General features: G+C 38.3%; 1 protein-coding gene and 1 pseudogene across 6 annotated transcripts in view; both read right to left on the reverse strand.

The window, feature by feature from the left end:
* Ncoa1 (nuclear receptor coactivator 1) overlaps nucleotides 1-12,718 on the reverse strand; it is a 251,421-nt gene that overhangs the window by 80,343 nt on the left and 158,360 nt on the right. For 5 of the 6 annotated variants that reach the window (XM_063231459.1, XM_063231465.1, XM_063231449.1 and 2 more), the window contains 3 exons: nucleotides 10,343-10,509; nucleotides 6,575-6,672; nucleotides 1,593-1,770 (listed from right to left, as the gene is read on the reverse strand). In XM_063231459.1, the coding sequence (XP_063087529.1) occupies nucleotides 1,593-1,770; nucleotides 6,575-6,672; nucleotides 10,343-10,509 (443 nt within the window). Of the gene's footprint in view, nucleotides 1-1,592; nucleotides 1,771-6,574; nucleotides 6,687-10,342; nucleotides 10,510-12,718 lie in introns of all 6 variants that reach the window. The other variant, XM_063231489.1, reaches the window with a different exon arrangement.
* On the reverse strand, nucleotides 6,695-10,336 carry LOC134471768 (RNA transcription, translation and transport factor protein-like; annotated as a pseudogene).

The raw sequence follows: 12,718 nt of genomic DNA on the forward strand, positions 1-12,718 counted from the left end.
TTCCCTTTCTAGATCCCTTTCCCACTTAACAAAGGATCTCCCTATTTTGTATTATTTATTTTTATTTTGCTCTTTAAATTACCATACAAGAAACCATATGATATTTATGCTTATGTGTGCTTTGTTTCACTTAATAGTATGGGCTCCAGGTGCATCCATTTTCCTATTAATGACAGGTTTATCATTCTTTATGGCTGAGTAGTATTCTACTGTCTACATACACTGTATTTTTAAAAAATCCAGTCATCTGTTTATGAACACACAGGCTGTTTTTTCAAGGTTTAGCTGTTATGAGTCATTTAGCCTTGTTTTCTGTGACTCTGTTCTCCTCCCAACCATGCATAAATTAAACAAATACCTTATCACCTAAGATGAGGTAAGTCGTTTTTTTAAAAATGCAAGCTCTACTAAACTTAAATGTTAGTATTCCTTAAATGCTAAGTCCAGACCCCAAGAAAGAAATCTAAGTAGCATCAGGAGACCTTAAATTGTTTATGATTTCTCTGGGAGTGGTGGTACATAGCTATAATCCCAGCACTGAGGCTGAGGCAGGATTCAGCTCAAGTTTAAGAGCAACCTGGACTACCTACTAAGTAAAATCTGGTCTCACAAAACAAAACAAAACAAAACAAGTTTAACTTCCCTGACCACTGTCTCAATTCTTGTATTAAATGATGGCTACAATTCTCCTAAATCTATTACTCAAATACTTTATCAGACAGTATCTGTGTGAAAAATTAAGTGTGATCAATTTATCTGTGTAATAAACTGATATTATTTCAGAACTCACAGAACAAACAAATAAGGGAAAAAAAGGAAAAAGAAATTGTGAAATGGAATGGAGCCTGAAATTAATGAAAAATTTGTTATTTGCCAACAAAATGTACACTGACTATTGAAAAAAAATACCCACTCAGATGGAGACAGAGATCCAATCACTAGGACTAGATGGAACCTGAGTGCTGCAAAGTGGGGGCAGGAGCCTGAAAATTCTAGAAGTAAGCAAAGGCTGCTGTTAGCTCGTCCATGTTTTTAGAGATTTTATACAAGTTCCTCTAACTTTTAATGACTTATTTCAGCCCCAAGGACTATGGCTTAATGAATGTGGAATAACAGCTGAAATCAATCCCGTCCATCCTACTAGCTGCCCTCCTTGGCAGTGGACAACTTAGTTTTTCTTGGGACTCCAAGCATTTACATCCTAAAATATTAATGAGCATAACAGAGCAACAAAGCCCTTCCTTTTCTCCTTTCTCTTCTTTTCTTTTGAGCAAGGCAATGGGGAAGATCTATGTCTCTTTCTTGGACATAATAAAAATTGAAAGCAAAGGGAATTTTAAGCAGAAGCTTCTTGGATAAGACAAGTAACTATCTCCCACTGGTGACATCAAATCATGGCACAATACAGAGGATGAGGTATGAATGTTTGTTACCAGCTATTTGACATATCTGAAATTGAAACCATATGCAAGATATTTTAGATACGTATTATTTTGTACTATGCATGTAATTAATCACATAATATCACATACAGTATGAAAGGAGACGGTACAGAGAGTATTCTTTTAAGAGATGAATTTCTTTCTTTCTACCTAGTGATTTCGGTAGCAGATTCTTGACAAATTCTGCATGATCCCCAACATGCAGTATGCTGTAGACACTGGTATTCATTAATTCCTCCTGATTGTAACCCAAGTAGCTGGTCACATTCTCTGACACAAATACAATTCTTCCTTCGCAGTTCACAACAAAGAAAAATCCATCCAAAGCCTGCAAAGCAAAAAAAAAGTATTGAGTGGTTAAAACATAAAAGTAAACACATACATCGTTTTAAAAAAGAGATGAGAAATACACATCTAGTTAGAAGGAAAAGCTGCTGAATAGCCTCTCTGTGAAGACACCGGGAATCTCAAATGGAGCATAGCCTGATGATTCAGGTAGATATGCTTACCTATGTCAACCGCCTGCCTTAGAAATACACTCTACAGTAGTGAATGTGAACTGTGACTGTTCCATTCATTCAGTCATAAAAGTCTCTATAAACTATGTAAGTTAACACCTGTTCTTTGCCCTCAAGGAAGCTGTGGACACTGGGAGTGACACAAACATAAACAATACCACTCATAAACAGTATCCGAGACACTACAAAATATTCTATGAACACACAGAAGGATGCCCGATTTGGCGCTGGGGACAATGAAAGGCTCCTTACAGAGCCCTACTGACTTACGAAGGGTGTAGTAGAGGAGGGGAGACGTGAGAAGGAGCTGTAGGCAGAGGCCAGAGCACGTGCCGCAAAGCGTGACGCGGCAGGCTTGTGGTGAAGTGAGGCAGCAGAGTAGACAAGACTTGCCAGTCCCTTGCCCAGTCTCAGGGGTCTTCCCTGAGCTCACATGGGTCAGTGGTCTCCAGAAGGACACAGACAGACAGACCACGCTAGATCTGCATCCACATTCCCAAAGGGCACGTCACATCCAGCAGTGTGCAGGGCAAGTCAGACCCTCTGTATCGTATCCTAAGCTGAGCACCACGGAGGAGTCAGTCCCTGGACAGAGTGCTGGGACTCAGACACATGACTCTCAATACACTTACAGTCTCCGAGGAGGAAAAGACAAGCTACCACATGGTACAACGAGAGGGACTCACAAAAGCTAAGCACAGAGGGAGACCCACACAGTAGGGAAGGGGTAAACATAGAGGAGGGTTCCTATACCTGACCAGAGGCTTGAAAACCATAAAACAAACATGAGAAGGGGGAGGGAAGGGAAGGACACATAAGATCCAGAAATCAGCTCAGGGATTTCAAGAAAGCCTTTATGTGCTTAGTAAATTCAACACTAGAAAAGTTGTTTTGTGTTTCAGGGAAAAGGAAACAAACAAAAAACAAAAAAAGACAGGCAGAAAGAAAGAAAGAAACAGAACATCTTTGAAGGCAGTGGGGGTTATCCCAAAAGCAAGGTTTTCAAGCAGGGGCGTAACTGACCCTTAGAAAGGCCCTCTGGCAGTGGGCACACGTGCAGACTGGAGGAAGCAGACCAAGCTCAGCGCTCCACTGACACTCAGATTCTTATGAGAGACAGAAATGAGGCAGTGGCCATGGAAGCAACAGAAGACTGGACACAGAAGGAACCAATGGTACATGTGGCGTCCACAGCTATGGCCACTGAGCGTTTGGAGCAGCTCCTGCAATCAGTAACTTTAGAGCTCTGACAGAGAAGCGCCTTCCTGAGAAAGGAGACGTGGTGGTGCAAACCCTTCCCTTCCATTCTTCCTTTACCTCTCACCTCTTTTAAACTGGAAGGAAGTGAAGGAGGATTATAAACTTAGCTTTAGAAAATGACTGTCTAACAGTCAAATGCAGATGTGCAAATAGCAGCAGAACATAGTGAATGAAAAGGCAGGAGAGCTCTTGGCTAAAGACAAATCCTAGTGCTTCATAAGTAATCATTCGGGTCCTGTTTATTCTTTAATGATGATCTTCTTTTCTCCTGTTAAAGAATAATCTGATTTCTTCATGAAATTACATTCCCCCATTAAGTAAAGTCTTATATGATGCTTAATCAGGCCATTGGAGGAATTCTTTCCTTGAAAAGAAGAAATTCAAAATATAGTTGGGCATGATGCTGCACACCTGTAATCCCAGCACTCGGGAAGCTGAGGCAGGAGAATGAATGACTGTGAGTTCAAGGCCAGCCTGAACTCGAGTGAGACCCTGTCTCAAAAACAAACAGAAAACTTCCCAGGAAACATGCACAGAATTAAAAGAGGAAAACAGAATCTTGGGGGATACTAACATTTAAGAAAAAGTAAGTACGTCACTGTTGAAGAGGCCACAGAAATAGTCAACAATGTCAAAAACCACAAAGAAATACAGAGAATGCTACAAGGCAAGATGTGAAGAAGCTTGAATGTACATGCAAATTAGGGAGACTTCATTAATTAAAACAGAATTTTTCTTTGGGGTAGTGAGGAATAAGGAAGGTTAGGATCAAATAATTCTGACAGCAGATAATAGTGAACAAATGTGCCACTAACACTGCTAACAAATGGTACAATTTAATTTTCATAATTCCATGGAGATTAATGAGTAACTGATATGCAGTAAGTATTCATTAAATAAACTGAATAAGCAAATTCTAATACTAGTCCTTTTTAATTTACACTTGTGGTTTCTTACCCCAGAGAAACAATGGTGCTCACGCGTGTGTCCGATTGGTTTCACTTAGGAATAGGGACTCAAGGTGCCCCCACTTAGCTAGTTTGTCTCCAGTTTACGGTACTACTTTTTTTGAGATGCGAGGAAAGTTCCTCTAATACCTTCAGCCTAGCTGCTTTGGATTAGTGACTGGGGGCAGGGCTGGGGAATGAAAAAGTGCAGAAAAGATACTAGATTGCCAAATTTTAGAATTGCATTTTGGAGATTGTTTTATACATCTGTAGCTCAAAAATAAACTGTTTAGTTCCCTGAGGTCAAGAACCTAAATAAATTTCTATTTTACTTTTTAGAATTTATAATTTGAGAGATCCAGCCATGGTGGGACTCAAGCAGTTTATTCACCCGCCCTCTTGGTAAGCGCCTGTGGCGTGGGCCAGGAAGAAAAAGAACCGTTACCTGTGAGCCGACTGCCACTCGGCCTGAAAATCAAGCACCCTTCTTCCCCCCGCCCCACTCCATAGCTACTGGGGATAGATGTCTCAGCATCTCTTGGGAGGATGACCATATGCAGTACAGCAAATATGGGGGATTTCCTTCTATCTTCTGTTTGAAGGCAAAGGTTGTTTTCACTTTTTGTTTTGTTATGTTTCTTTTGCTCTATTCAGTACTCTCAATTGGTTTTATAATGTTCTATTTTTGGTTTGATTTTGCTATACCTAACTGACTGGGAAAATATTGTAAAGTTAAGGAGATATACCATAGTACCTAGTACTACTATCCCAGTATCCTACTGTGAAATCCTGCACCAATTTCACTGCATTGTCTCAATTGGCTTTGTTCTGTCCTGTGCTGTTGCATTTTTACTACTTTCAAAATAAAATAAAAAAAGAATTTATAATTTGATATCCTTTTATATATTGGAAAATACTCAACCAATGAAATTTAATTCATGTGTAATGTGTTTTCCTTTGATTCAAAGGGGTGTTCAGGGTAGTAACTGTCAACAGCTGAAAAATATCCTTACTTTGTCTCCTTCTATTTACATTTTTTTTTTTTTTTGGTGTCAGGGATCAAACTTGAATTCTTTGCCAAGCAGGCACTTACACTGTTGAGCTAAACCTCAGCCCCTCGGTTTACTTTTGAGTGGCTCTTTTCCTGTCACTGTTGTTCACTTGAAAGTGTCCGGCCAGCCTTTTCTGACAAAGTGGTAACAAAGGTCAGCACATGTAAGCTCACGGAGGGAGCAGCAGCAGCAGTCTGTTTCTAGTTGTACAGTATTCGGTCTGGAAACCCCGTTTGATTTCTGTGCTTTCTGAGGTCTGCACAGAGACCAGCATCCATATCATCACTCTTCTCCTGCAGCAGCCCAGAATTCTCAAGGACGCCTGTATTTTCACTGTCTCATACGACTTTATATAAAACACTATGTTAGAAACTAACAAATTGAAAAGAGAAACATCTAAATTTTGAATTGAATTTTGAAAATTTTCTTACATTACTGGAGGAGAGGGAACCATGAAGACTGCAGAGGCTAGGAGCTACATGATCAATGTTTTAATATAAACGTCAGAGAAGTTAGGGAAACAGGACACAACATATATAGGATTTAGAAAACAGAGAGCTACGCCAGTCTGTTAAGACCATCAGAAAGGAGGCCCTAAGGAAGGACAAGAGCAAAGAATTTAGCTTATATATACTTACATTTTGTAAATTATGTAAAATTGAGTTTAGAGATAACAGAAATACTTATGCTGTGAGGGATGAAAAAATATATATAGATATATACATATTTATACTTATATAGATACATGTTTTTAAACATTACGTGTATGAGAGAAAGCATTTCAAGTGATGAGCCTGCTTGAAACAAAACATCTGAGTTGAGTATACAGGGACTGAAAATTAGATAGAAAGAAAGAGGTGGAAATTATACAGTAATTACAAAATAATTCAGTTTAAAAGTTTTTTGCTTTTCAAAGTTTGTCAGCAATTCTCTTAGAAGGTTTATATGAGCAATTTAAAAAAACATTCTGAGACAATACCTACCCTATATAGGAAGGCATACTTTCCTCATGAAATTGTACAGTACATACAGACCACACATACAGACAGCACTAGTTACCTAAATAATTCTAATGTTTCATTCTTCCAGAAAATTCTAATCACCCCCCAAACAAAAGGCTTTCTAGTATGTTTCAGTTTTCTATCTGATGACTTGGAAAGTCTTTAAGAAAATTTCCCCTGTGCATTCTTCACATTTAATTCTAAAATTGTTACAAAGGAAAAGCTCGTAAAGCTTCACTTTGTTGTATAATTAGCTGGATGTAAGATATAAAAGAATTTTTTTTGATAAAAGAATATTTTAAAAAGCCAAACTGGCAAGAACATTTTAATTTCTGGGCCAGTGAGGACACTCACCTCCAAAAGAAGAGGTCCCAAGGATTCTTTTTCTATCACTCCTTGACTACTTGATGAGATATCTGATTTCTGTACATCATCATCAGTTGTTGATTTCTCTGTAATAAAGAAACTTTAAGAATCACATATCAAAAAAGAGCTCGTAAGGCCGGGGATACAGCTCAGTGGCACAGTACCTGCCTGGCAAACAAAAGCTCTTGAGTTTGATTCCCAGTACCAAACAAACAAAAACAAACAAGCTCATTTCCATAAATACAATATATGGAAATTTTTTTTGCCTCTTCTTTAAAAACTTTATTAAAGAAAACAAGTAACCACGGTGGTAAACTAGAACACAGTCAATTTTCTGGGATTTCTCCCTCCAAAGCGAGATTTGATTTCCAAATACATGCTGAAAGTTTAAGAGTTCCTAACTGTACTAAGTAGGTAAGAGGCTGGAAGTCATCTTCCAACTTTCCCCAGTCTGTGGTCTGTCTTTGTATCAGCAATAATTGTCTGGACAGCTATATGGCTTCATTAATTTTTGTCTGTAGCTCTTTGAGTTCTTCTCTATGCAACAATCGAAAATTTGAGCAGCTTCATTAAGAATTGCATCTCCTGTGCCAAAACCAAGGATATGTTTGTCTAACCAACAGGTAAACCCTCTTTTGTTTGATTCACTTTAGCAACTGCAGCCTGTGTTAGGTGCTTCTGAATCAAAATGCAAATACCTTCCTTAAGCATTATCATGGTGCTTAACCCGAGGGAGGTTAGCCAAAGCCATTACACCGGTCTTAAAACTGGGATTATTTACATCCAAACTGATCAGTGGGTCTACATTTTCAGTTGCATTGTCAGTATTTTTTGCATTGTCAGGTGTTAAGTCCTTGTATTTTTTAGCATTATCCCCATATTCAAGTCTAACAGCTAAGCCAAGGAACCAGTCAATTGCTTCATGTAGATCCTGAATCTTGAAAGGACAGCCAACATTTCTGAGACACTTTTAAAAGAACTTGAGCCAGTCACTGCTGGAGATGTTTTTTAAATTACCTCTGTCTTCAGTCTTTCAGTGTCTGATTTTCTGGTCTTCAACCAAACAATAAAGCCTCTAAATTCTGCTTCGTCTTTGCAGTTGAAGCCAGCAAGGTTGTGGTAGTCGAGAGCCATCAGCTAGCATCAGAACACGGTCCCCGTTTCTTGCTCTGGACCCCTGGGCCCAACGCCATAAATATAATTTTATGAAGACAGATTCATGTGTGCTGTGGGGTTTTTGTTTTGTGGTGCTACTGCTAGGGGTTGAACCTAGGGCAACTGTACTAGTTACAGCCCTTCTGAGACACTGCTTCACTGTGTAGTTCAGGTTGGCCTTGAACCTATTATGTAGCCCAGGCTATCCTAGAACTTGTGATCATCCTGCCTCAACTTCCTGAGTGTGGATTACAGGGACCCCATAACCTACCCTTTTGTTATTTTTATTTTGAGGCAGGGTCTTGCCAAATTGCTAATTTACCTACGCTAGGATCAAACTTGTGATGTTCCTGCCACTATGCACAGCTAGGTTTTTGTTTCTAAAATGAGATCTAAAAGGAAACCCATCAATTTTATGCAGATTAAATTACTATATGTAAAAATCAGAACTTTTAAAATTTTAGGGAAAACTTAAAACAAGCGTAGTTAAGTGACTAGTTTCTGGCCTCATGTATGTGAACAGAAGTAATGTGTAGTTTTTGGGTCCTGCCGGCCTGTAAAAGAACGGAAACGCAGCTTCCAGTTTTTCTATCCCCTCTTGTCAGCTGGGACTTGGAGAGCTGAGCCTTGACGACCAGCACAGATAATGGCAATACCGTGTGAACGGCAGGGCACACAGATGGAAGGCGTCTGAATCCCTGACACCTACCTAGACTGTCTTGTTAAAGCCATTGTGTTTCGGGTGTCTTGCTACCCTGGTTTAGCTGACACTCTGATTACCTCCGTACTTCTCAGTAACATGTCCTTGGTACACGTATCTACTGTCATGCTATCACGTGAGTAACTATTTAACTAACATATCACCTGCTATATACACACCCTCTCATTAGCCTCTCAATATAAAGTTAAAAGAACTTTTATGGCAATTCACACTCAATAAATGAGCCAATGTGTACTGTCATTTACATTTCTTTTCTAATGTTTTGTCTATAGTTTAATGTATCTACAAACTCTCCTCCTGATTTTAAAAACTCCTGAACATTAGCTACATCCTAGCTCTTTATTTTTCAGCCACGGTCTTGCTATCCCTAGGCTTGCCTAGCTATCCCAAACTGGTGACCCTATTGTCTCAGCTTTCTAAATAGCTGAGGTTACAGGCATACCCCATCACACCCTGAGGAATTTATTTCAAATAATTTTACATGTCATATGTAAAAATCACTGTGGGGAAAGTAAGAAAATTGTACAGGGATGTGTTGATTTTCTCTTTTTAAAAGATTTTAAACAGTTACGGTAATTAGGAACAATCTCACTGAGAAGACATATTTGAATAAGACATAACAGGGGTGAGGGAGCTTGCCTAGTGCATGGATACCGAGGGCAGAGCACTGTGGGAGAGGGAATGGTGAGTGGAATACCCGAGACAGTGTTAGGGAAAAGCGGATGAGGAGGAAAGAGGAGAAGTAAGGAAAGAAGTGAAGGTTTTCCCAGACATCCTGCTTCAAAGGTTATTTTCATGGACAAAGCATCTTCCCTGTGTCTCCGCTGGACAATCTGAAGTTGAAGTTTTCTTGTCTCCTGCATTGTCCCTGCTTTCTTGGACTCTCCTTTTCTGTTTGCTTGGCTGTTCTCTTTCATACAGCAGGATTTCCGCATGTACTTGGGGTTTTGTTGATATTAAAGAGAGGCACTAAAAGTGCACTGGCGATGGGATGAGTAGGGGCAGGGTGCGCAGCCCACGTTTTCTTTTGAGGACCTTCCCCATCTGCCTTCTCCTGTGGGTGGCTGTTTGCTCAGAGAAACCCCGCCACCTTCCACTTCCAGCACATCAGGCAGGCTCCTGGGATCTGCTGGCCTCCAGCTTGGTTTCTCCTATCTGCTAATTATGTAGTCACTAGACTATGTTTTCCGGATTCTAAAATCTTCAAATGATATAACTTTAATCATTTTATAAGTATATTTGCCTAAAGTCTTTTTATAATGTTGCTATTAATCTAAAGTTCTTTTGAGTTTGTTCCTCCTACTGGTTACAGATTATTTCCTTCTCTGTTGTGTACAGTTTCGTGTAGAATCACATTCCGAAGCATTTTTCTGTGGCACTTCCATGGAGCAGGCGGGAAGCGTGCTCTTCATAGTGTGCTGCCTTTGTTCTGGTAGGCATCCCAGGGCTGTGGTGGTGTGGGGTCTCCGTAGGCATGGGTAGTGTAAATATAAATCTTAAACAGTCTGCCACGGACTTTCAGAGGAGACTGCTCCCCTCGCCCAGATTCCAGGTAGAGGCGTGCTTGCTCCACCAGGCAGAGACAGTTTCCCTGCAGGAGTCACTGCTCACTGACCTTCTCTTGGGACTCAGGTCCTGCTGCACTATGTGTGTCTCCTGTCTCAATCCCCTACAACACAGAGTCCATAACCTGCTCCGGCAACGAGTTTTCAAGTTAGTTTAGTAAGCCACTTTGTTATCACAAGGCTCTCTGTCTCAATAAAATAAATACCTTCTAAACAAAAGTATTTCATAAAGGTATAGGGAGTCAATGCAGTTCCTTCGTAATAAGAATAGAGTCACGTGTGGTGTCTTGGTAACAAAGAACAGCCATTTTTTACCTTGTTCCATCCTCTTCATTAATTGTATCTGATCGACCGTTTTCTTCAAAATCTTGCATTTGTCTGGTTTTACGCTCAAGCTGTCAATGTCACTGATGTTGGCAGACAGTAACTCAGCGAGCTCTTCTAAGTATTTATTTTCTTGTTCCCTGCGCCGCTTTTCAGTGCTGTCACACAAAGAAAATCCACTGAGTATACATAATATTATCTTATTTCCTTCTCTGCTCAACTATTTAATGCTTATCTGTTTAGAGAAATCTATTTTTATTGAAAATATAAAAGCAGATTTAAAAACCAATTAAATTCACATCTAAAGAACAGACAATATCAAAGTGCAGAAAACAGTGCTGGTGGAAATACATAAAGTGAACAACTGTTCTAACAGACATGGTATGTATACCCTGAATGTATTCAAATAGCAGAAGATTACTAGATATTAAAAGGAACCAGATAGTAAATCTAGTGTTGTGCTTAGAACTACTTTACATTCTAGTAACTCCTTGAAATACAAAAACAGAATTTTCAAATTACTTTGTTACAAATTAAGGGTCTATGCTAGAGTTCAAATGAGTTACAAATTAAGGGTCTATGCTAGAGTTCAAATGAGTTATAATTAGAACTCTAATAAATGCTTGATCCTTATTCTGATTAGATCATTAGTCCTCATTAAAAAAAACCTGTTCCAAAGTAAAATTTTTAAAAAGTAATGAGAGGCACAAGTATATAGAAAATGTGTTTAGTACACAGCTTTGTTCAAAAAAGAAAAACTAAACTTCTCATCAATAAACAAAATCAAAAATTTATGTTAAAAGTTATAAAGAATAACAGCCAGCATTTTTTAAAAAAATCATATGAATGTATTGAAAAAATTATTGTTCTTTTTCCTTTCTAGTCTTTTCTCCTCATTTGTTAGGCAACTTGCTTTATTTAACACTTATAAAAGCTGAATCCTGCCAAAGATAGATCACAACAAGCTCTTTATTTTATAAGCAGCACTCAAAATCATTTGGCTACATACAAAAGCCATACAAAAGTAGAAAAAAGAGGTGAGAAGAGGGAAATACCAGTTGCTAAAAGCTCCTAATTGGCATAATTAAAATATCATTTACTTTTCTTAATAATAATTTTTTAAACTTTAACAGCAATAGCATTTACATAACATAGTGAATTAAAAGGAACTAAGTCAACTACTATATTTACCTACATAATAAAAAATACTTCAAAATGATAAATATTCCTAAACAAAATCAAATTTAACACTACAGTAAATCATATACTATGTCTTTAAAGATCTTTTAAATCTTTCATTATTGAAGAATTATTACCATTTTGGAAGTAAGAGTGTATCTTACAACCTTCAAGGAATTGAAAGCAAGGCATAAACTAAGTAAAGCCTGTGCGTTTTCACCACGTTTCAACTTCACACCTGATAGTGTTTGAGGATACATAGTTTTACCATAGAGAACTTAAATATATTTAGTGGATTCTAACTGAATCTATGGGTCTGAATTTCAAAAGAATAATATTGATTCACTTGGTGGAACTCCTAAAGATGTTTTGCCAGTAAGTTTTGTGTGATGATAAAATGCTTGCAACCACTATAAATAAACAAATGAGTGTCTCACTGTAAGGGGGAAACAGAGGGATCAAAAAGTTACAAGTCGGGGCGGGGGATTTAGCTCAGTGGCATAACTACCTGCCTGGCAAGCATGAGGTTGTGAGTTTGATCCCTGGTACCACCAAAAAAAAAAAAAAAAAAAGTTACAAGTCACGAAATGGTGAGGTGTTTATAAAATGACTTGAAATTGAAAACTGAAAACAATCACCATGGAATGAAGTAGGCAACAATCATCTAGAGAAAATGACAGTAGATATTTTCAAACAAAGTCAAAACTAAAGAAGAGGTGGAGATGACAAAAAAATTCTACCTTAAAAAAGCTTCCTTTATTTCTTTAACTACACTTCTCCATTTACTAACCCCCTTTATTACCATTCATATGGCAAACATGCTAGTTAATGGTATGCTGAGTCATCTTCTCACTGAATACAGTCATTCCTCACAATGGACCCCTTGTCTAAGGGTGCTCAAAATCTCTGTATAAAATGGCATATCTTTTGCATATTACCTATGGAAACCCATCCCATACTTTATCTCTAGATTACTTAATGCAATATAAATGGTATGTGAATAGTTAATGATATATAGTCAGTAACAATATTCATAGTTATGTAATAAAATGTGCAAACTCTAGGGCAGGGAGATGGCTGTCCTGGAAGAAAAAAACAATTTTTCAAAGATATACAGTGAAAGTGAAAACATCAAGTTAAAATCCACATTAAGTCCACTAATACGGCTAATCTATGGAAGAAACACGG

The sequence above is a fragment of the Cavia porcellus genome, unplaced genomic scaffold, assembly GCF_034190915.1.
Source record: "Cavia porcellus strain 051 isolate PalLab524CR breed Dunkin Hartley unplaced genomic scaffold, mCavPor4.1 scaffold_1, whole genome shotgun sequence".
NCBI classification, from domain to species: domain Eukaryota; kingdom Metazoa; phylum Chordata; class Mammalia; order Rodentia; family Caviidae; genus Cavia; species Cavia porcellus.